This window comes from Talaromyces proteolyticus, assembly GCF_021365285.1.
Source record: "Talaromyces proteolyticus strain PMI_201 chromosome Unknown BGW36scaffold_5, whole genome shotgun sequence".
Classification (NCBI taxonomy): domain Eukaryota; kingdom Fungi; phylum Ascomycota; class Eurotiomycetes; order Eurotiales; family Trichocomaceae; genus Talaromyces; species Talaromyces proteolyticus.
Genome location: NW_025764281.1, coordinates 972,520 through 993,708, shown reverse-complemented (window position 1 = coordinate 993,708; position 21,189 = coordinate 972,520). Strand labels below are relative to the sequence as shown.

General features: G+C 43.6%; 9 protein-coding genes across 9 annotated transcripts; 5 read left to right on the top strand and 4 right to left on the bottom strand.

Annotated features, from left to right (window-relative positions):
* Positions 1–2,310: 2,310 nt before the first annotated feature.
* BGW36DRAFT_358137 (RTA1 like protein-domain-containing protein) lies at positions 2,311–3,581 on the top strand (the record flags this gene model as incomplete). The annotated part of the gene is made up of 6 exons (XM_046213941.1): positions 2,311–2,329; positions 2,395–2,645; positions 2,723–2,856; positions 2,912–2,985; positions 3,047–3,210; positions 3,282–3,581. The coding sequence occupies 6 exons, from the start codon at positions 2,311–2,313 to the stop codon at positions 3,579–3,581; spliced, it is 942 nt and encodes a 313-aa protein (XP_046073075.1).
* A 536-nt stretch (positions 3,582–4,117) lies between these two features.
* Positions 4,118–5,090, bottom strand: BGW36DRAFT_376463 (uncharacterized protein). Its single transcript, XM_046215882.1, has 3 exons — positions 4,751–5,090; positions 4,553–4,683; positions 4,118–4,462 (listed from the first exon to the last, which is right to left on the bottom strand). The coding sequence occupies exons 1-3, from the start codon at positions 4,860–4,862 to the stop codon at positions 4,397–4,399; spliced, it is 309 nt and encodes a 102-aa protein (XP_046073074.1). The 5' UTR covers positions 4,863–5,090; the 3' UTR covers positions 4,118–4,396.
* Positions 5,091–5,777: 687 nt separating this feature from the next.
* BGW36DRAFT_426307 (uncharacterized protein) lies at positions 5,778–7,981 on the bottom strand (the record flags this gene model as incomplete). Its single annotated transcript, XM_046220247.1, has 2 exons — positions 5,778–7,832; positions 7,886–7,981. The coding sequence occupies 2 exons, from the start codon at positions 7,979–7,981 to the stop codon at positions 5,778–5,780; spliced, it is 2,151 nt and encodes a 716-aa protein (XP_046073073.1).
* Positions 7,982–8,527: 546 nt separating this feature from the next.
* On the top strand, positions 8,528–10,868 carry BGW36DRAFT_358135 (putative siderophore iron transporter; the record flags this gene model as incomplete). Its single annotated transcript, XM_046213940.1, has 10 exons — positions 8,528–8,861; positions 8,912–8,951; positions 9,025–9,146; positions 9,211–9,243; positions 9,298–9,368; positions 9,509–9,514; positions 9,549–9,900; positions 9,929–10,306; positions 10,362–10,448; positions 10,513–10,868. The coding sequence occupies 10 exons, from the start codon at positions 8,528–8,530 to the stop codon at positions 10,866–10,868; spliced, it is 1,779 nt and encodes a 592-aa protein (XP_046073072.1).
* A 304-nt stretch (positions 10,869–11,172) lies between these two features.
* Positions 11,173–12,568, bottom strand: BGW36DRAFT_426305 (D-amino-acid oxidase; the record flags this gene model as incomplete). Its single annotated transcript, XM_046220246.1, has 6 exons — positions 11,173–11,507; positions 11,568–11,943; positions 12,014–12,114; positions 12,172–12,275; positions 12,331–12,468; positions 12,534–12,568. The coding sequence occupies 6 exons, from the start codon at positions 12,566–12,568 to the stop codon at positions 11,173–11,175; spliced, it is 1,089 nt and encodes a 362-aa protein (XP_046073071.1).
* A 629-nt stretch (positions 12,569–13,197) lies between these two features.
* Positions 13,198–15,278, top strand: BGW36DRAFT_416192 (putative dipeptidyl peptidase IV; the record flags this gene model as incomplete). Its single annotated transcript, XM_046219336.1, has 3 exons — positions 13,198–13,302; positions 13,359–14,113; positions 14,168–15,278. The coding sequence occupies 3 exons, from the start codon at positions 13,198–13,200 to the stop codon at positions 15,276–15,278; spliced, it is 1,971 nt and encodes a 656-aa protein (XP_046073070.1).
* Positions 15,279–15,459: 181 nt separating this feature from the next.
* On the bottom strand, positions 15,460–17,381 carry BGW36DRAFT_339812 (putative penicillin-binding protein; the record flags this gene model as incomplete). Its single annotated transcript, XM_046213048.1, has 3 exons — positions 16,972–17,381; positions 15,944–16,920; positions 15,460–15,868 (listed from the first exon to the last, which is right to left on the bottom strand). Exons 1-3 carry the CDS (start codon positions 17,146–17,148, stop codon positions 15,460–15,462), a joined length of 1,563 nt encoding a protein of 520 aa, XP_046073069.1. The 5' UTR covers positions 17,149–17,381.
* An 894-nt stretch (positions 17,382–18,275) lies between these two features.
* Positions 18,276–19,231, top strand: BGW36DRAFT_376456 (uncharacterized protein). The gene is made up of 3 exons (XM_046215881.1): positions 18,276–18,632; positions 18,690–18,794; positions 18,870–19,231. Exons 1-3 carry the CDS (start codon positions 18,356–18,358, stop codon positions 19,028–19,030), a joined length of 543 nt encoding a protein of 180 aa, XP_046073068.1. The 5' UTR covers positions 18,276–18,355; the 3' UTR covers positions 19,031–19,231.
* A 147-nt stretch (positions 19,232–19,378) lies between these two features.
* On the top strand, positions 19,379–20,639 carry BGW36DRAFT_396337 (inositol monophosphatase family-domain-containing protein; the record flags this gene model as incomplete). Its single annotated transcript, XM_046218147.1, has 7 exons — positions 19,379–19,561; positions 19,660–19,694; positions 19,749–19,929; positions 19,966–20,063; positions 20,125–20,165; positions 20,352–20,456; positions 20,536–20,639. The coding sequence occupies 7 exons, from the start codon at positions 19,379–19,381 to the stop codon at positions 20,637–20,639; spliced, it is 747 nt and encodes a 248-aa protein (XP_046073067.1).
* Positions 20,640–21,189: the final 550 nt, after the last annotated feature.

Sequence of the window (21,189 nt, the reverse complement as noted above, 5' to 3'; positions counted from 1 at the left end):
TCTTTAGAGGTATTCCGTGGGGTGAAATAAGGAAACCCCACACTTATGACGGCTCCTAATGATGGTATTGTTTACGGGGAATTGTTTTCGCTTTACTTTTTCGGATAACGTAGTTGGGATGTAACACTATCTAATTAAATGCTGTCTTAATGCGAAGGGCATCCGCTCAAAAGACGGGAATTGACTGACCCGGAAGTATCCTGAATTTGATGTTGGTTTTTACAATGTCGACATTAAAGTGACTGCTCTATGAATATCATCGTAGAAGAGTTAACATGTTATTTATTGCATTATATGAAAAATGTTATGTTTTGAAAATATTAAACCATCCTCTATTTATGGATATAATCTTGAATAATGATGAAAGATAAAAAGGAAGCTATTAGTCGTATCAATCGATATATATAAACTTTAATGTTGTGACTAGGTGAGATGCATCAATTAACAATGTCTGGTGTATGTAGTGAATCGAAAGGGTATCCGATTTAGAAGCAAAAAAAGTTTAATTGAAAGAGATACACCCTATCTGAGCCTATAGCTATGGCATGGAACGAATTAAAGTATTACTAAGTCTTATATCAGACTGCCCCTCCTGAAGCAAAGCTTGTTCATTTGGCTCTGGGTACATGGGTATCTCATTGACGAACGAGCGGCATACCTTAACAGAGAAATATTCTAGATGCATAGGCACAAGATTCTGAGGTGGAATCAATGTAATAGTAAAAATAGATAGTGTAGCACAGAATTATTGACCAAGAGTTCTATTGATTTGCCATACAATTAAGTATTTGATATGAAGTTGAATTTTGACCAGGTTACTTTTATGCTACATTTCAATTTTGAGTATTACAATATTTTCCTAATTTGATCTAAAGAACACGGCTTTTTGACTAAAGTTTTGATCGCCTTTCCCAAAACCATAGTAATCTCATATGTTTATAAGCAAAGCTTCGGTTTCAATTCGTGAATTTCTGACCCAATTGTTCATATAATGAAACCTTGTCGGTGTTGTTATCATTGTTGTTGCTCAACACAGATCTTGAAGCCATTTTGCCTTTCCATTCATAAGGTTTTCTGGCCCCAAATGATGTTGCCAGTTCCTTCCGTTCTCTACAGTTAATACTTTTGCGATGGGTAATTCAAATCTTACTAAGCCACTTACTTCTTGGTATGTTTTATCCCAAAATAGGTCTAGATCAGGGACTAGTGCGTTTAATCGTTGGGGCTATGGCGATAATTTAATTACTACCAAGTAGTGTACGAACACCCCTTGCAATTTTGCAGGCTCTGACAGCCACGCCTAGAAACTTTTCTCACTGACTAAGAGGCGCCTAGCAAAGTAGAGATTAGGTCTAGCACAACAATTTTATTGCTGAACATGCCTTGCTAACGTATGGTGCAGGCTCGATATAATCACGATGAAAGGCATAATACTATGCTAGCACTCAATAACGATCAATCTTCGGTTACTATATTTGCAAAAGATAGACGAATTCTTGATGTTATATTTAGGATTATTATCTAGATGGGACACGTCAATGCATGCTTCTGGCCAATAGACCTGATTTGCTGGCAATTTTTGTTTCCACTTCGGCTGCGGCTGAAAACATCTTTTGGGAAATCGATTCGCTAATTTACAAGTAGATGCTTGCTTAATGGCTACTCTGTAAATTTAAGGAGGTCGAGGGCCCGAGATAGCGCTGGCTAGGTCCGCTGGCCAGGGAACGTGGTAGATCCCTAGTCAAAGCATAGAGAATTAAGTGTCAACATAAGGCTTTTGTAACGCGCTAGAAACCTTAGGGGGCTGATTCGACTATTTTTAGAGAAATGTTGGGCTGTATGCTTTAAGCTGATGGTGGGGACCAGGAAAATACCCATATTAGGTCTAGTGCACTATATTTCCGATAGCGATTGGCTCACAGGCGGCGAGAATAAGGTTGGCCCCAGCCCTTACTCCTGGCGCCAGCCGAATACGAAGACCCTTCCGCATTATTTAGTCGTAATCCAGAACGGCATAATCTGCTGGCACGGGCGCCTAGTACGGCCAAACGTTTTTATAGTGCTCTAACTAAAGATATCATAGCCTGGTAGGATGATTTTGTATGAACGGACCATTTCCATCTTAATGGCAGTAAAGATCACAGAAGTCCTTCTATAAATTGGCTTCAATCCCCTTTTTGATATTCAAAACTTGTTGGTAGTAAGCGCTACGAGTGCATCTTTGACCTTTATTCCTTTCGCTTCACACGGTATTTGGCTGGGATTTCTGTTGGGTTCGAGAAGAATACAAAAAACATAGCACAAGGAACTATGGCACAAAGCTGTCCAGGTTCGTACCATTGGTCATATCTTTGATTAATTTACCTTTTGAATGCTAATGGATGATCACCACAGCGGTCGATGTTTCCGACCAAGACCGGCTATGGAGTTTTTGTCCTTCGAAAACAGGCGCCGCTATCATGGCCGTGGTGTTCGCCTTAGTGACGGTCGCTCACTTTTTCCAAATGTTCTTCCACAGGAAACCCTACTGCCTGGTTGTTGTAATAGCGGCAGCGCTGCAGACCGTATCTTACATCTTCCGCTACATCAGTATTGATCACCCGACAGACCTTGGGCCTTATGCTGTTCAATTTGTTGGAGTTCTGGTACGGCTACCTTTTCTTGAAAGCATGAATTACTGCTACTTTTCTGGAGTCACCATCTAATAACAAATTTCTAATAGATCGCACCGATATTCACGAACGCATTTGTATACATGGTGTTTGGACGGATGGTTTGGAACTTCACCAACAATGCCAAAATTGGCGGAATCAAACCGTGGAGGTTTGGCTTGATCTTTGTTCTTTTGGATATTCTGTATGTCTCATTCTTCACTAACACCGATCTGGCTTTGGATTAACAACTTTACAAGCTCTTTCTTCGTGCAGATTATTGGAGGAATTAAAACAGCAAATCCACGCAACGACTATAATGCAGTGATGACCGGTATGATTTTCCGTTCCCTCGAAGTCGATTTCTCTTATCTGAAAACTAATAATTGAACAAGGAATCCACATTTACATGGGTGGGATTGGTATCCAGCAATTCTTTATTCTGGTTTTCTTCTTCTTTGCATTCAACTTCCACCGAACCATGAATCGAGAAGGAGGCAATCCCAGGATGGCTTATATGCTATTGTACGCTTTGTACTTCGCTCTGCTAATGATCACCGTATGTTTAATTTGGCCTCTAATGATTACAACAATCTGTTTATTTGTTTAACCCTTCTGACTTTTTTCTAGGTTCGTGTTATCTTCCGTCTTGCTGAATTCGGTGGAGGCACGAAGGGCCCCACCATGACTCACGAGATTTACCAATATCTGCTTGATACACTTCCAATGTTCCTTGCCAACATTGTATTCAACTTTGTCCATCCAGGATCTATTATGGCTGGTAGAGATGGCAACTTTCCTAGTCGCAAAGAGCGAAAGAACGGGGTCTTGACAAAAACTAAACGCAATATGGAACTGTCTTCCACAGAATTCGTTCAATATGCGACAGCGCCATATCCTCCAACTCATTATGCTCCGGTCCATCAATAAATTAATTTGATCGTCTTTTCTCTTTATAAAGAGAAAGAAAACTCATGGTTGGTTTTTGAATTTTCCTTTTTCTATCGGGATACCCACGGCTCCTGGCCGACATGGCCATCGTCAACTCTTAAAAGGTCTATATCTCTTTGTCCTAGAGATGTGAAATACTTCAGAGTCTGGATGATTTGGCAGAAACGTGTTTATATTTTGGTCGACTTTCGTGAAATTAAGCGAGGATTTAGATTTTGGATTCAATTTTTCATTGCTTATGAATATACAATATAAATGTTGACGAGTAAATAAGTTGATAATGCCAGAATACATTTTACTAGATGAAGAGTGGAAAACACCAACGAGAAAGGTATGGAAATCAAGTCAACTAGATGAATTAAAGACGAAGCTATTCGCAAACCTTGCGGCCGTCGACCGCTTAATGCGGATTAGCGCATCTCGGGAGAGCCGCCTCGTTGCCGCCGTGCCATGTGGAGCTCCTTGGGGTTGTACCTGTACCACCAAATGCCTCTAATGTATCTTTGCTCTTAACGTGCCATAATTTTTCATAAATTTTGAAAATAACGGTAAATCGTCCTTGAACTGTATAATAAGTGCTTTAACCACACTCTACCTTCGTTTCACTGATCCTCATATGGGCAAAGTAAAGCGGTCTATTTCCTTTTGAGCATCCCTGATGTGGCGGGGAAGGAGCAGACTGATCGCAAGCAACAAGGTATACATGTGAATATCTATAAATCAATGTAGATATAGCGCCCTAACATTCCTAACATACACGAAGTTATGTTCAATCGTCGACAAATATGTGAATATCAAGAGCTGGTAGGGTCGTCGGGCCAGGGTTGCGTCGAGTACATCTCGTAACTTCGGATTTCTGTCTTTATAGAGAACCATGCCATTAGTTAATGCGTTCAATGTTGATTAATAGCAAGGTTTAAGGTAAAAAGACCTATGTATTAATTACTGACTGTGTATCTATAGTATGTCATCCCAAAAGTGGCCGGTTCTCTCCAAAGCGGAAGAAGCGGTTGGTTGCGCGATGTAATTACCATGTTTTGAGGAATTTGATTATGTTGTACCAGCGTGAGAGCAGCATTTCCTAATTATAGAATATTAGCAGCTGATATCATACGATACAGAAAATAGAAGAAAATTAGAATTCATACTAGTTTGTCGAAATAGTTGATTGCGGCGGATGAAAGACCAGAGGCCAGGAACGCAAAGACACATGACCAATAGGGTTACCAAACCAATAATTGCTTCAGCTGAAAGAGCCATCGGTTGGTGAAAGGTTCTTATGAAAGTAATGTCGGTTTGTATAGATTTCCTACCTTGACGTAGGTGAGTATTGAGGAGGAGAGGATAAAATGTGAGAATGCTGAGTTTATCAATACTGATCACGGTTTGTCTGCGTATGCTGGCCAATCAAAGCGAGTTCACCTGCAGTGCCAACCACCAGCCGGCTTGGCGTGTCCGGGCGGGCCGGAAATCCAGCTCTGGCCAGTGGCCGGCCCCTGCGTTCGATACGCTGGCGGTAAACGCCGTACCATACATGTCAATGGTGAACTATGAATTACCGCCGCGCGCCCAACGCGATGTAGGAGAACCTGATCCCTATTGGGTGGGGGACTATGGGGGATGGGGGGTGAGGGATTAGGGGATTGTGAGGAAATTTGACTCTGAATTGCCTCTATTGCCTCTGAAGCGAAAAATTCATCGTGCGTATGCAAGGTGACCATGGTATTCTGCCTCGAGATATTTCAGCCTCCATTATTCCTCTTGTAACAATACGCAGGCAGTAAAGCTGTTCTTACACGTTAGTCGCTGCTTGTTATGGGGGGAACCATGGCCTTTTGCCCTTCGACTACTTCAATCCAGCAATACACCCCTTTGACGTAGTCACCTTGGCTACCAGCAACAACAGACCCAAGCCTCGAGATCCTGTATGGCTGTCTCTGATTCCTACCTAGCTGCCATAAAACCTGATTAAAATAAGCTAATTCGAGCAAACGCTTAGGTTTCTTATTGTAAGTTTCTCAAGACTATTAAATTTAGATGAATTTTCAATCAAATCTAGGAGGATCGGCTTTAGGCCTCATCGCAGCAAGATAGCCAATAGCAGTTATCTGGCGTATAACAAATGTCACTGGCCAGCAGAAGCCTGAGATAGGGCTGGATCGCTTTCATTTTTGTTCATATTTCGGGTATTTCAGCAATCTCATTATATAACTTCCCTGTTCGTGTGTTCTTTCCGCAGACTACAACTTGCATCTTGAAATCACTGTGGTAAAGATCCGACTTTTCCGCATCTTCAATGTCTAGGGGTAAGATAAGCAGTACATGACGCCTATTCTGCCTCTGGTTTAATATAAAACGGATAGTTCGTTTAATTATCCCGAATGGCAGTCCGCTTTCAAGTGGAATACCGAAGTCTTCCACTTTCCGTAGCCAATCCTCAATCCATGATGCCACGTCCGCCCGAGGACAAGCAACCATGCAGGAAGTAATAATCGGTAGAATGCCGGCGTTGAAAGTGTTCTTATAGATGCACTCAGCGATATTAAGTCCTTGAGTAATGCGTAGTATAAGCTCCACCCATGGGGAATCTTTTCTCGTAAAGGCCGGCTCGACAAATGCCGGATCTTCCAGCCGATCTATCGTTTCCTCAGAGCATAACATCTGAGCGTGTGCGTAATAGGCATAGTTCATCGCGGCCTCAAAGCTGTGGAATTTCAAAGGAAATATGTCAAGTTTAGACGATTGCTCGGTGAGCAAGTCCTTGCGTTGTGATGTGTAGCTGTCTATTGGGAGCTCGGATAGATCGAGATCAGAGTGCCACTTATCTAACCTTGCACGTTGCTTTTCTAAGGAATCCTGGTACCGCTCGTCGATTATGGCCAACTGGGACATTGAATCATACCGTGATTTTGGAAGTGACGTCTTGGTAAGTATATTTTCTATTGGAGTCTTGTTACCAGCGTTGCGAGACTCCCCTCGTGTCACACACCAGTCGAGAATAATCTTTCGGCTCAATAATTTACAATCACACAACATGATAATTATGGAATCGTGATGCGACCCTCCATTATCTATCATGCGATTTAGTGGGAATGTGTCGATTGTATGAGGAGGCTCTGATGACCTGTATCCTCCAAGGTACCGATTCACGAACTGGGAGCGGAGATTCATCCACGTGCAAAGCAACTTTTGCCCTGTAGGATTTATCTTAATTTCCTCGTGGTTGGAGGCAAGAAATTTGTCAATGACGGTCATGTGCCCAATACCACCCGCGAAGGACCCGGAATCTAGCTCGAAGTAGTAAGATAGAAGTAATGCTGCTAGGACGTGGACAGGATTCGCCTGTGCTATTTCGAAAGATCTTCCAATGCCTTGAATGCTTTTATTATAGTATTGCAAGCTTTGGTATTGGTGGTCTTTTTGTGGTATATAACATGACTCTTTGCTTCTATGGGCCCTTCGGATCGTCAAAGACTCGAGGTGGGCCACGTAGGCCGCTGTAATAGCTAGAGCTGCATTTTTCAGAGGCGGAAATTCCGGCATATCTGTAGTGATGTCATGAAACACCGACGGTAGTAGAGGTGCCACGACGTTGTGCCATTGCGTTAGGTAAAGCTCGCCAAGAGATTGATTATTGTTCATATTAGTTAAGTGTAAAGGCTGATAGACGTCATTGCTAAAACTGGACGGCGAATTCTCTGATATGGCTGAAATATGAATAGTACCGGCGCATTCGGTGGGACTAGCTATGTCGCCTAGAAACATGTCCGTTATGCCAGACGAGCGATCCATCCGTTCAACATAGAAGTCCGACTCGGAATAGTGTGTGAGGCCTAAGTTATAAACCGTGTCGATAATATTATCGCTAAAAGGGGAGAACTGATCATGAAAGCTGGCGTCTAATTGAGCTCGGGAGCCTGCGGCAGACGACTCGACCAGAGATGGCTTGCTGTGGTTCAAGGTCCCAACTACCGATGAAGGGAAATCGCTCGCAGTGTCTGAGCCCGCAACCGATGCGGAACTGGCAGGATATAGTGAGGTTTCAGAATCTCTTAATGATTTAGGCGATAATAATTGTTGGGATGGAGAGCCTGTCCCCGGCACCACTGTTGTAGCCCACTGGATGGTTTCAAAGGTTTGGGGATCGCAGAACTTGTAACGTGGTGCATAGCCCTCGCAACGAAGACCAAGCTGGCCACAGGCTCGACATGCCGGTTTGGCTTCATCACACTACGAGATAATCAACATTGGGACACACGACTCTGTATCTGACAGATTCGTACCTTGACCTTCCGCCGCCGACATGTATAGCAACCAGTGCGAACACGGGTAATGCCAGTCTTCAATCGCTTTTTCTGCGGTTCTTCCTGTAGACTCATGAGGGAGAGACTTGGACAGATCAGGCCGGAAGGCGATGGATGGTGAGCAGAAGTGGATTTCACTTTGGGAGTCTGGACATGGCGGAATATGGGGTAACCGCCAGTAACCGCCAGTCGGCGGGGGCGTATCCGGCACCCGGCAGCGTCGAAGGCTTATCAGATAAGGGAGGGAGCCAGACGAATGGAAGCGAGCGAGCCTGGGGTTTCCGCCTCCGCCCTATCTTTGCGTATTTTAGCTTCGCCTCGGCGTCGTTAGTGTCGCATTTTCTGGCTGAATGCGGTAAGGGAGTGCGACAAGCCACACAGGCATGAATAGGGCTACTACTGTCGCATGTCAATTTCGCATCCATTGGATTGGAGAAAGCTCGATTTAATCACTGCACGGATGTATCACCAGCGACCGATAACAACGCCTCTGGGAATGAATATAGAGGCAGGCTGACGCCCGCAATATTGAACACCCATGCCTCCGTGGACTTGCCTTTGACTCTTTGATTACGTTTATGAAGGTTTCTTAATGGATCACTTAGCCCAAGTCCTCAAACCATGACTTCCCCAGGCCTCCCAGAGGACCCAAAAGCTTTCGACATGAAAGCCATTTCTCAAGATGCCGCCGATGTGGAAAGCGTTGCTATAGCTGATGGTAAAAGTCTGTCCGAGGACAAGAAGCAACTCCCTGGACTTGCGGACCTGGACGGTATTCAACGCAGCTGGAACCTTCAAAACCTGATCGTTATCTGGATATCTGCTCTGCTTATGAGCTTCGCCACAAATCTGAACAATCAAACATCAAGCTCCTTTGCCTCGTATGCGACGAGTGACTTTGCTTCTGCTCCACTCTTGGGAACGGTCACTGTGGTTCAGGCTGTGGCATCAGCGGGTTCGTACTATCTATTTTATGATCCTTTGCTTATACTAAGACAAAAACAGTTGCCTTGCAACCTCTCGCTAGGCTTGCTGATGTTTATGGGTTAGTACCGACGGGGGCTGCCCTATTTACAGTATCATTGACCACTCCTTTCTGATGCAATCGTGACATTAAGTCGATTCGAGATGCTTTCGATTTCCGTGATACTCTTAACCATCGGAGAGATTATGATAGCGTCATCAAAAAGCGTTGGTGTTTACGCTGGAGCACAGGTATTCTGGGCTTTTGGCTACATAGGTACGCTCCATGTTTCTTTAGCTATATCCTTAAGACAATAGTCTCAGACAGCTGATTATTTTAGGAATTTCGTTGATGCTTCAGATTCTGGCAGGTGGTATGTAACCTTGCAAGCCTTGATCTAAACTTTGCTGATAACGTCAACAACTAGACACCAGTGATCTCCATAATCGTGCCCTCATAAATGCAATACCCATTGCCCCCTCACTTGTTACATGCTGGGTGAGTACTTAATCAACATATTAAAGAATTGATAATTAAACTAATATTTTACTAGATTGCCGGTTCGGTTGCGACCGGAATAATCAAGATCACATGGCGGTGGGGTTTTGGGATATTTGCTATTATTGTCGGTACTTCAGTCTTCCGTGAGTTAACGTCGATAGCTGACGAGGTATATAGATCCCTGTAATTTCATTGCCTATACTGGCGTCCCTTTACCACAACAAGAGAAAGGGTACAATGTTAAGAAAAGAGGAAGGCACTTATAAACCCCGAAATCACGTTCAAAATTTCCTCCAACTTGATCCCCTCGGGTTAATTCTGTTCGGTGCTGGACTCGCTCTTGTGCTAATACCGATATCGCTCGCGCCTTCCAATGAAAATAACTGGAAAACCACCCATACAATCGTTGAATTGGTCATTGGCAGTGTTTGTTTGATTGCCCTCGTGATATGGGAAACTAAGTGGGCTCGCTGGCCAATTTTGTCCATGAAGGTCTTAAAAAATCGTACAGTAATCTTCGGTTTAATAGGTAGGCTCTTCTATATCTTTATACGAAGGACCGTCCGCTAACAAGACATCAGCTATGTTCATCAACTATAGCGGCCTTTACATACTCCAAAGCTATCTCCTCATGTATGAACTGATTGCAGCCAATTTATCAGTCAATGCGGCTACAAACATTTATATTCTCATCCCATTTGCAGGATCATTGGGCCAACTCATGTCCGGCCTACTGGTCAAATATTTGAAAAGATATAAATGGGTTGTGGTTTCTGGATACGGACTCATAGTGCTTGGGATGGGTCTGACCTATAAGTATGTCAACGGGAATGGTCAGATGCCCCAGTTAGTCGTTTCGCAATTGATCCTGGGAATTGGCGAAGGATTTGTCATGACAACACAATTTGGCATACAAGCTTCTATTGACCAATCTGGTAGGTACCGTCTTTTCGCACTTTACATCAATTGACTATACTGACTATTACATAGAAATGGCGGCAGGTACAGCGTTGTTTACAACATCCGTTGCGGTTGGGAATGCCGTTGGTGCAGCAATAGCCGGAGGCATGTGGACAAGTAAGATATGCTTTGATCTCTTATAAAAGAATTTATATCACTGACGAAACGTCCTTTTCCTTAGCCCTACTTCCCCGAAAACTTAGTGCCAATTTGCCTGCCCAGGATGCTAGCTACATGGAAGAAATTGCAGCCTCCATTACATCAGCATTGTCATTTGAATGGGGAACGCCAACTCGTGATGCTATCAACAATTCCTTTACAAGCACTTTTCGGGATATGATATTGGTAGGGCTGATTCTTGTCGCTGTGGCTTTTTTGTGTTCTCTCTTGCTGCAAAACTTCAATATCAGTGAGGTGGACTCCAACAGAGAATATAAGGGTATCGTTATTGGCAAGACCGGTGCTGTGGATGCCTTGAAGGATAAGGTCAACATGGGGCATGCTGAGAAGCATCCTACGACTAAGGAAGACGCTTAAGTTTGATTAGTATCAGAAGAAGCTGGTATATTGGTGCTTTATCTAGGCACGCAGACAATTAAGATATAATTTTATTTATCATATAACCAATATGTTCGTTTTTCTTAGTAGTTTCAATAGCCAATGTGCTGAAATCTTCATTGAAGACTCACAAGAACAACAACATTGAAGATTATGTAGTTTATTCCTAATATAGTTAATGATTCAATTTAGCCAACACTCTACTTAATAGATAATGGAAAAAGTCTATAACACAAGGTAAACTTTAAGAAGGGATGTTAATCCTTACACGATAGTCTGGTGCCTAGAGCTTAGCATTCAACTTTACCTCTCGCTCAACAAGCAAATCTACAGCAGCAGCACTTCCATACGAAGATTGATACCCCCAACCACCATGGCCGTAATTATGAACAACTAGGGTCCCCTTTACGCGCTCAGTTTCGATACGCACACCCTGAGGGCGCAAGGGGCGAAACCCAACACCGTGGCGAATAACACTCAGCTCCTCCACGCCTTTTCCTTGAGTCAATTCTGGATATAGGGCAAGACATCCTTTCTTTATGCTCTCTGCAAGATCGGGGTCCGGAAATGCATTCCAATTTCCCACCTGATAACAGCCCCCAAGAATCGTTCCACCACCTGAAAACTACGTAAGCAGGGACAAGAAAGGTTTATTCATGTTAATTTCAGATTACTTACCACCTGGGCGGGACATCATATATGCCATCTCGTCATTCTTTGAACTCGTATTCGATATGGTAGCCATGATTCCTGGGTCGTTTCGAACTACAACAACTTGTCCTCGTGCAGGCACTACGGTCTTGTCCTCTACACCCCCTAAATTTCGCGCCATAAGCCCGGTGCAATTTACCACCAGATCCGCCGGTTTCTGGCTTGCGTGTAGAGATGCAGCATCAGCGATATGCTTTACTACTGCTCTCTTGAAGATGACTCCATTCTTTATGCACTGAGAAAGAAGCCATGGCAGATATATTGCTGTATTTATGCAGACCGTTGTAAATTCGTAGGTTGAGTGTATCCCTGAAGTGAGTTCTGACTGATCTAGACTTTTAAACTAAACCGGTATTAGCATAGAGTATAAAATTTATATCTTAGGGATAGGACGGTGTTCATATAGAACATACATCGTGGAAAAGATCACTCCACCATGGCAGATTTTTATCACTTTGGCAAAATAATGATCCCACCCTTCCTACATCTTCGACACGGGTGTGAATAAAGGCCTCTAATAAATATTAGTCGAAAATTAGAGTCGAATATACAAGATAAACTCATAACATACTTTGGAATGAAATCCCAGATTCGGGATACTCTTTAGCCAATTTAGATAATTCCGACCATGTAGATTTTTCCAATTCAGCCTGTGTACTTCCAGCTGCTCCCATACTGCCTATAGATGTCAGAAAGTAAAACGTAAAAGAATTTAGATATATAAACGTACGGCCAAAAGTTGGCCCCAGCCCATGGTGACGCATATTCGGCATCGTAATCTCCAGGCATGAATTTCGCGACAACGGTGATTCTATATTTGGGATTCTGAGAGAGAACTAACGCCGTTGTGAGACCGGATACTCCAGCTCTAAGTTAATTGTCAGGTGAAAAGGTCTTAGAGTTTTATTTACTGTCTTCCTTTCATAGTCTTACCCAATTACCGTTATCTTAAAAGACTGTGAGGCCATTTTGTTTTTTCTTGTCGCGGAATTCTTGAACTTTGTTCACTTGGTATTTTCTCAAATGTCCTGTAGAAAAATTCCCCAAAATATCCTTTAGGTGATTTTTCCACTGTGGAACATCCAGGCTGGGCTGTCCAGAGTCACAATCTCCCTGAAGGCAATTGAAGTGTGTAAATCGCATCCGAAGATAACCGCTATATGCTATGAAATCTGTCGCCTAAAAATATGGATGTGGTCATAATTTACAACGATCTTGTTACGTAACCAAAGACACCATTAGGAATTGATAGCGTACCCGGCTCTTTGTATATTAAAGCATATCTAGCCGAGAACAATACATGCTTGCGACTCAGTCATTCTCAGAGTGAAAGTCCCGCTCTTCTTGTCCTCTCCCAGGCAATCCAAGGGGCACTATCTCGACCCGTAGTCCCGGGTCCAGCCCTAACGATGGCCCCCCAGCTTCTATTCCGCATCGGGAGCCCGAGAGCGACGCGTCGCTTCAACCCTGAGCTGACAAATCTGCGTTCAAAATAAACTTAATATATTTTGATAATCATGATCGAGAGTCTCCTAGCAGTCTATCAGAAGTCATTTTTTTGTCAATAAACTTACGAATCTAATCACCCAGCCACACAATGTCAGATTCAATAACGGTCGCACCATATGGAAAATGGGATAGCCCCATTACTGCAGAACATCTCTCCAGCGGCAGTGTCCACCTTGAAGGTATACAAGCCAACGTACGTTTTTAAGCCAGAACCGGACTATTTATGATAACCCATGCTTATGAGAGAAGCCGTCTACTGGACAGCTTTTTGTTCTTGAATCACGCCCTTCCGAAGGTGGAAGATATGCCATCGTGGAACTGGCCGACACCACAACCAGAGATGTCTTGCCTGCGGAATACAATGCCGAAGGTACAATACATGAATACGGTGGTGGCTCTTTCGCGATGCATCCTAATGGCCGTTTACTCTTCACCAGTCACCCGGATAACGGCATATTTCTGCTAGATCCTGCATCTGGAGATGTGGAGACCATTGTAGCCCCTAATGTTTCTGTTCGTTTTGGAAATTTCCATGTTCATCCAACAACTGCAGAATGGATTCTTGCTATCCAGGAAAGCCATTCAAAAAATTCTGACGGAGGTGCAGTTGTAAAGAACGCGATTGTAGCTATCCGTGTAAACACAGCCGAGGTGTCTGTTATTGCTGAAGGCGCTGATTTTTATCAACATCCTCAATTTAGCCCAGATGGGAAACGGGTCTGTTGGACAGAATGGAACCACCCTGATATGCCTTGGTCAGGGACGAGACTATACGTTGCTCAGTGGGAAACTGGAAAACTTTCAGGGCAAATTCTGGTTTCTGGTGAAGCTGGTGTTGAGAGTATCTGCCAGCCAAGATGGGGTTTAGACGGTACTTTATTTTTTGTTAGCGACAAGACGGGATACTGGCAGTTATATCGCTTCGATGGTGAGACACCGAAACTGATACATTTAAATGGTCTAGAATCGGCTGAATTTGGAAGTCGAGAGCCCGCTCTTGGAAAGTATGTTGAGGTCTCTAATTTTAAAAACATGCTTTATCTGACCCTTTTTTCCAGCTGCACATATGTGCAATTAGATAACAAGACCATCGTTGCATCCGTTAACCAAAATGCGACATCCAATCTGGTCTTGATTGACCTAGAAACAAGCTCATGGAAAGACCTATCTTTACCTATTGTTGATATTCAAAAGAATGCTATGGCTAGTATATCGCCCACAGCATTTGCTGTAATAGGAAGCACTCGTACTGTCCCGCAAGCGCTTTACCGTGTGGACTTGAGCGACGGTGTTTCTATCAAGTTACTAAAGCCAACCACTGAACTCGATATACCAGACACGCTCATCTCGGAAGCCCGACATATAACCTTTCCACGATTGTACGGTAAAAAAGACGATTCTAAGTCTGCCAATGCGTACGCTTGGCTTGTTGAACCCAAAAATGCTGCTTTTAAAGCCCCAGAGGGCACTAAACCACCTTTGCTCGTGTGGATGCACGGTGGCCCGACATACCATGTCCCACCTGGGCTCGCTCTAACGACGCAATACTGGACATCCCGAGGCTATGCTTACGTTCTTGTGAATCATGTCGGCTCTACCGGATACGGGCGGGCGTATCGTGAGCTTCTCGATGGCGAATGGGGCGCCGCTGAAATTGCAGATGCGGCCAGCTGTGTCAAGTATCTCGCTTCTGAAGGTGTTATTGATTCTTCTAGAGTCGGCATTGTTGGCGAGAGCGCTGGTGGTTATTCAGTCATGCAAGCTCTTTATACGTATCCCGATATCTGGGCTGCCGGAATAAGTATTTATGGGATTAGCAGCCTTTCGGAGTTTGCAGAGACAACACATAAATTTGAAAGTCATTATATTGACTCTCTTGTGTTAGGAAAGGGGGGGAAAACGAAGGAAGAAATAGAAACTATTTATAAGAGTCGAAGTGCGGTATATCATGCAGAGAAAATCAAGGGGCCACTATTGCTTCAACAAGGCGACGTCGATACAATTGTCCCGGCATGGCAAGCAACGCATATGGTGGAAAAAATGCGTGAACTTGGGAAGACGGTTGAAATTGAAATTTATCCTGGGGAAGGGCACGGATTCCATATGGAGAAAACGATAAAAGCTTCAACGGAATCACAGACTCGATTCTGGATTGATAACCTTCTTTAAAAATTGGATTTGCTACTTCAGAATGCTCTATTTCCCCCAGACTTACGAGCCAAATCATTGAATTCAATTGCTAGAATATTTTTAAAAGTCATTTTAGCGTCCAGAGAGGGTTAAATGTAAATATTGATTTACTCTTTTCAGCTACAGGTAGAATCTAGTAAAAAATACTAATATTTTATGTTCATGGAGAACGCTCAAACCAAATCAAGGTATCCGGCATGTAATCGAAATCGATAGCAGCACCAAATCTAGCCACCTTTCCTTCCGCATTGAGTTGGAATTCTGCCTTGACGATTGCAGAAGGATCCCGGCGCAACATGTAGAGAGATACTTCGGCAAGGAAGTAATCAGCAGAAACATGCTTCAGGGCTATTGTGCTACGGAGCGATCCTGTGACTTCGACAAGGAATTGAGGCTCCGCTTCGGATGCTATAGTAATAACAATATCCGGATGCGCTGGGTGAGTGTATGTACCAGCATATTCTTCTAGTGGGAGTGTGAGAGGTCGAGGTGGTGAGGGAATAGACGGGTAGAGGCGTTCCTGGGCTGTAGAGTTGTACTTCCTCTTCTCAACAAGCTTCTTTTGGACACTTATATAGAGAAAGTCAAATTAGCATGAGTCCGAGATAAAGACCGATTTCTGAGAAAGCTAGGGAAAGACATACAAATCATACAGGTCCAAACGATCTTCTTGTGGAACCTTCAACATTTCGTCTACCAAATGCCATGCTAGCGTTTCGCGCCCTGGGCCATCGCTATTGCAAAAGACAAGTACACCCCATTCGCGTTCAGGGAATAGGATCATTGTGGCAGTCATGCCTTCCAGGCCACCCGGATGAAACATTACAAATTCTCCATGATATGTAGTTGTCATCCACCCTAGGGTATATAGAATCTGATTCTTCATTTGCGGCAACATTTGAGGGCAGAAAGACCGAGGTTGGCGCATCGCAGCATATCCCTCTTTAGAGAGCGGACCTGACTGTCTCATCACAGAGCGTAGGTACTTTGTATAGTCAACAACATTAGAGATTACTGCTCCGGCACCGCTTAACACGCCCTCACAATAAGGAATCTCCTCCATTTCAGATTTGGTCTCATCCCAGCCATAAGGAACAGCAAGAGTGGCGTCGTTATCAGCAGATGCAGCATACTGCCGTGCGTCTTCGAGTGAAAAGAATGTAGATTTCATATCCAAGGGTTCCCAGAGACGCTTTCGGAGAAAGTCACCTAACCACTCTCCAGTTGCAACCTCAATCATATGTGCTACTGTAATATACAAAGCATTGTGGTATTGCCAGGTGGTTCTAATTTCCTGGCTCATCTTGAAATGACGCAGACTTCGAACGACATCTCGTACGGTGCCGAGACGACCCAACGTTAGCTCATGTCCAGCCAAGCCGGATCGATGTGAGAGTGCGTCCTCTAGTGTGACATGCGATGTTGCATACTCATCTGGAAGAACGAAATCCTCACGGATCACCTCACTAAGAGGTGTATTCCATTTTATGTTTGGATATTTTTCGTCATCATCAACCAGAAAAGAAGCTGCAGCGGCAGTAAAGGCTTTCGTCGTGCTGCCAGTGTAGAAAAGTGTTGAAGGCCGAACTGGAATATCAGGCATTGCCGCAATTCCATATCCCTACTGTTTCGTTATTTATTGTTCGAGATCAATTAATATGTGTGTATATACCTCAGCCCAAGTCTCATCGCCATCAACAACTGCAACGGAGACACCTTGGATATGCCATTTTTCAAGTGTCTTGGTTACCAGGTTTTTAAAGTCCTCGTTCAATGGGGAGGGTTTTGGCACCCCCTTCTCGCCATTAGTGGCAGTCGTATACTCTGCAGTTTTATCCGAAGATAACATTGTGACTGACTCAATTCCAAGAATGAATACAATGCACCGTATGAGTTAACAATATCTGGGATTAAAGATCCATACAGCAAAACAACTTATCGCATCCCTAAAACGAAAAACCAGACCTAGCGCTTTCATACTACGGTGACAATCAACAGGCTCCAGCCAACCCCCAACACATATTCGTCTAAAACGAGTATCTAGAGCATGTCTCGTAGCGAGAACATCGACATAGACCCAAAAGAGACTGTCCTGCCGAGAGAGTGGGACACAGATATGGGTCCAGGCGAATCTTGGTTTCCATCGTTTTAAACGCTAGTCTCATTTGGGCAGCGGGAGCGAGGACACTATATGATTGGTCATGTTGCCCCATCTGGTCTTCTTAGGCAAGTCTCAATGCGGGGAACTTATCAACCGTTAATTAGCTAAGTTATGCAAGTGCTCAATGATTAATTATTGATAGACAAAATATATGCCAGGGAGTTAGAATGTAAGCTATTTGCTATAGTACATTATTTGTATTAATGGTTCGCATTTCTTTAAAGGCAGCTGATACCCGATCTACATTCAGTAGCAGATGAAATCGCTATGTAAGATTATTTGATAACTATATCACCTTAATTCATAATTCCCATCAAAGTAAAATCATAACGTAATATCATTATTGCCTTGTATCCAATTTAGCACATTTGAGCTAGTATTAAGTAGGAGTAGTTAGGCTCATTATCTGTATACTAAAAGCTTAGAGGACATAGTAACCGTATACTGTATCTTGGCATGATAAGTAATCTAGGAGATATTTATTAAACACAACATTAGAATATTCATATCTCGGTAGGCAACGGAGAGAAATATCAATATACGGCTTATGCACTAACGCCATTTATTCCTCCAACCACCTCGCAATTACTAAACTTGGGACCGAAATTTTTCTAATTACCTACGAATTCAAGATACACAATAGGCAGTCAGAGAATTTGACTGCTTCAATTGCATTTTCTTGTGGCAGACGCTCAGAAGTGAACCTTTTGGATATGCGACGATTGGCAAGACCGGGCCTAGAACCGAAAACGGCTCTCAATGACGTCATGTCCTCGCCAGCTTCTGGAGCTTCCACCACCTGACAATTTTCTCCATTCACTGATATTTCAATTCATCAGGAAAAAAACAGAAATATACAACAGCTCATCTAAAGAATATATAAATCATCCAAATCATGTCTGAGTCAATTGCCGCACTCCGCAGACAGCGTCGTGATGAGCTAGCAAAGCTCGCAGACGAACACCTGCAGCATGATCTCCAGCCCGCCGATCGCGATGCTCTGAAGGCCGCAGCCTTAACGGTTTCGACCTGGACGGTCGTCGGTTCAGCTATAGGAATTGGCCTCGGTTTTTATGTGGCGTTTCGCCTGAGGGGGGTGCGCAAGCAGGTTTTCGAAGCATTCAAAGCGCAGGAGAAGCCTGTCAGTGTTCTCTTCGCGGATGGGAGGACTGGTAAGCTCGGATTCTGTTCAGGCACCACCTTTCACCCAATTCTAAAAATATTTCCAGAATCCATCCCCGATATTACACCATTACTCAAGCCATCCTCGCTGGGAGACTTTGCGACGTATTTTTTCGCTTCTGCTGGAGGATTGTTTTTGGGCGGAGAGCTCGGTATGAAACATTGCTAAAAAAAATCTGCCTGTATTAATAACGTGTAATGTATGAACTAATGGGACCGCTTTTTAGGTCTTCTGGGCGGCTCAGCCAGAGCAAGTCGCAGTATCACGAAAGATCCGGAGACGAGAAAGCGGATCGAGAGTGCCTTTCGCAAATACCGTGCCGACATGCTGCGACGTGAAGCAGATAACCTTGATAGTGGAGAGAAAGTATGGGACAGAATGTTTTAATCAAAGTTGTGTTGAGATGCGAGATATGTTATCCAAAACCAAGAGAAAGTGGGAAAGAGCGGGAGAATGGAAGAAACGAAGAGGAGGATGAGGCCCTTCAGAGACAGGGTTGAGATTCAACAGCAAGATGTCAAAGGCTGAATATGCCATTATAAAACTGAATTGGATAAAGGAGCCTAATTAATATACCTTTCTATTGTATACATATTTTTCTGACTGTGATTGATAAAGCCTGCGGTGTATAGATCGGGTATTCCTGACAAGCACGCAACTCACGGCTATATCAGGATAGAAGTACAACCCCAAATAAATCTCAGGTCAGCTATGCCAATCCCTGGATATGGCAGCATGACCGCCGAGCAACCTGACGACATTTACCAATTCACGATTGATCTAGGAAAAAGGGCTGGGTATAAGTCGATAGATGGAATATATTCTCCTCCAATGAGTGGAAATGATGTAGTGAACGGAATCGATGCCAATACAAGCAGCAATCTGGCTTTTACAGAGAAGGACAACGCAGTTGATGCCGTGCCACAGGCTGGTTATGTTTAGTTCATCTGTTATTCCTCGCAGAAAGACTTGATAGTTATGTACATTGATGTTTATTCTCATTCAAACAGACATAGAGTACAGTTATTGCCACGAAATGCCCAAGCCACGAGTAAGTTGAGGTATTGTAACATAATATCCCTTCTGTTTGTTAATAATTGCTGAGGTTCATTGGCGAAGTCACATACGCAAAGTCATCTGCACGCGATTATCTGAGATCATTAAAACAGCCAGTCCATCCAACATGGTGTGTCGACCCTCTTGACGGCACCGTGAACTACATACACCTCTTCCCCAAGTTCTGTGTCAGCATCGCCATTCTAGTCAAAGGCCGCTCTGTCATCGGAGTCATCAACGCACCCATGCTCAACCAGCTTTTTTAGTCATGCATTGGCCGTGGTGCCTGGTATAATGAGAAGATTCCTCCTACTTTGACACAAAAACCTAGCATTCCGCCTACGCCGACCAATGCGCCAAGCAAGTGTTAATTCTCGTGAGAATGGGGAGAGTCGTAAGGACTCCATCGAGCGGAATATGTAAAGAAAGATGGACAGCTTTGCCAATATGGCACCTGATCGAGGCGGTATTGCGGGTTAGGGGATATGGTGCATGGAGTAAGAAGTTTGTGAAGTGCGACGCTCGATTTGGCGTACACGGGTTCGACCATTGGATATTTGGCGGGAAGACGGTTGTTGGAAATGGTGCGTTTTACTCTGTGGACTTTCTTCTGCTCTATTTATATTATCAGTCCGTACTTACCATCGATAAGGATGTTGCCGCCGGAATTGTGTTCTGCTGGAAACTGGAGGGCTAGGAACAACAGTGAATCCGCCAAACGACCGAGAGACAGCTCCGATTGAGGAAGTGAGGTTAGGTAGCAGGCTGTATTTAGCTGTTAGGTAAGTCTTTCCCATCTTTATCCTGTTGGAGTCTTCTAATTATATAAATAATAGTAGGGCCACCGGTGATAGAAATAGGTCGACCGTTTCAAGAACGCGCAGTACGCGATATATGGAAGTGTGTCAAAACACCTCAAATATTCCGACCTAGTCCATGAAATGCATTGGGTAATTAATTTATACATTTTGTATATTATGAACCACCAATAGATGGCATGATGTGGGGATTGGCTTTTCGTGGTAACAGACATCGACTTTCGCCACCTTGATGTCATCTAGTCACCACCTAAATAAAAACGGATATAATACTGTTATATTTCAATCATTATTTTATAAACCTGTGTGGATGAATTAAAAAAGCCAAAGACCTGACTCCGGTGAAGAGTATGATCCAATGCTGGGCCTAGGATTAAACTATGAAGCAGGATCGTACCCTCACATCGAATTAAATAGAGAAATATTGGCATCAACCAGTGTAGAAAGCTGAGAATTAAGTCCTATCTCATGTCATTTCATACATAACATGTACCGCCTTGTAATGAATCTTCTAAAATTCATAGCTTTCAGTCTAGACATCAATCCAAAGACGGACAGAATCTATCCACAGTAGTGTTTTTTGGTGGCAACATATCATCATCTGACGGTCTTTCCATGGGGAATGCATGGGCATAACTCAATCTATTCCCTTCTGTTGAAAAGCTTCCGGGT

Excerpts from the sequence above, each read along its gene's own strand:
- BGW36DRAFT_376463 (XM_046215882.1), bottom strand. The coding sequence starts at position 4,862 with ATGGCTCTTTCAGCTGAAGCAATTATTGGTTTGGTAACCCTATTGGTC. Across the intron at positions 4,684-4,750 it reads TCAACTATTTCGACAAACTA|GAAATGCTGCTCTCACGCTG; the intron begins GTATGAATTCTA and ends TTCTATAATTAG. Across the intron at positions 4,463-4,552 it reads TGACATACTATAGATACACA|ACAGAAATCCGAAGTTACGA; the intron begins GTCAGTAATTAA and ends TTCTCTATAAAG.
- BGW36DRAFT_376456 (XM_046215881.1), top strand. The coding sequence starts at position 18,356 with ATGTCTGAGTCAATTGCCGCACTCCGCAGACAGCGTCGTGATGAGCTA. Across the intron at positions 18,633-18,689 it reads CTTCGCGGATGGGAGGACTG|AATCCATCCCCGATATTACA; the intron begins GTAAGCTCGGAT and ends AAATATTTCCAG. Across the intron at positions 18,795-18,869 it reads GTTTTTGGGCGGAGAGCTCG|GTCTTCTGGGCGGCTCAGCC; the intron begins GTATGAAACATT and ends ACCGCTTTTTAG.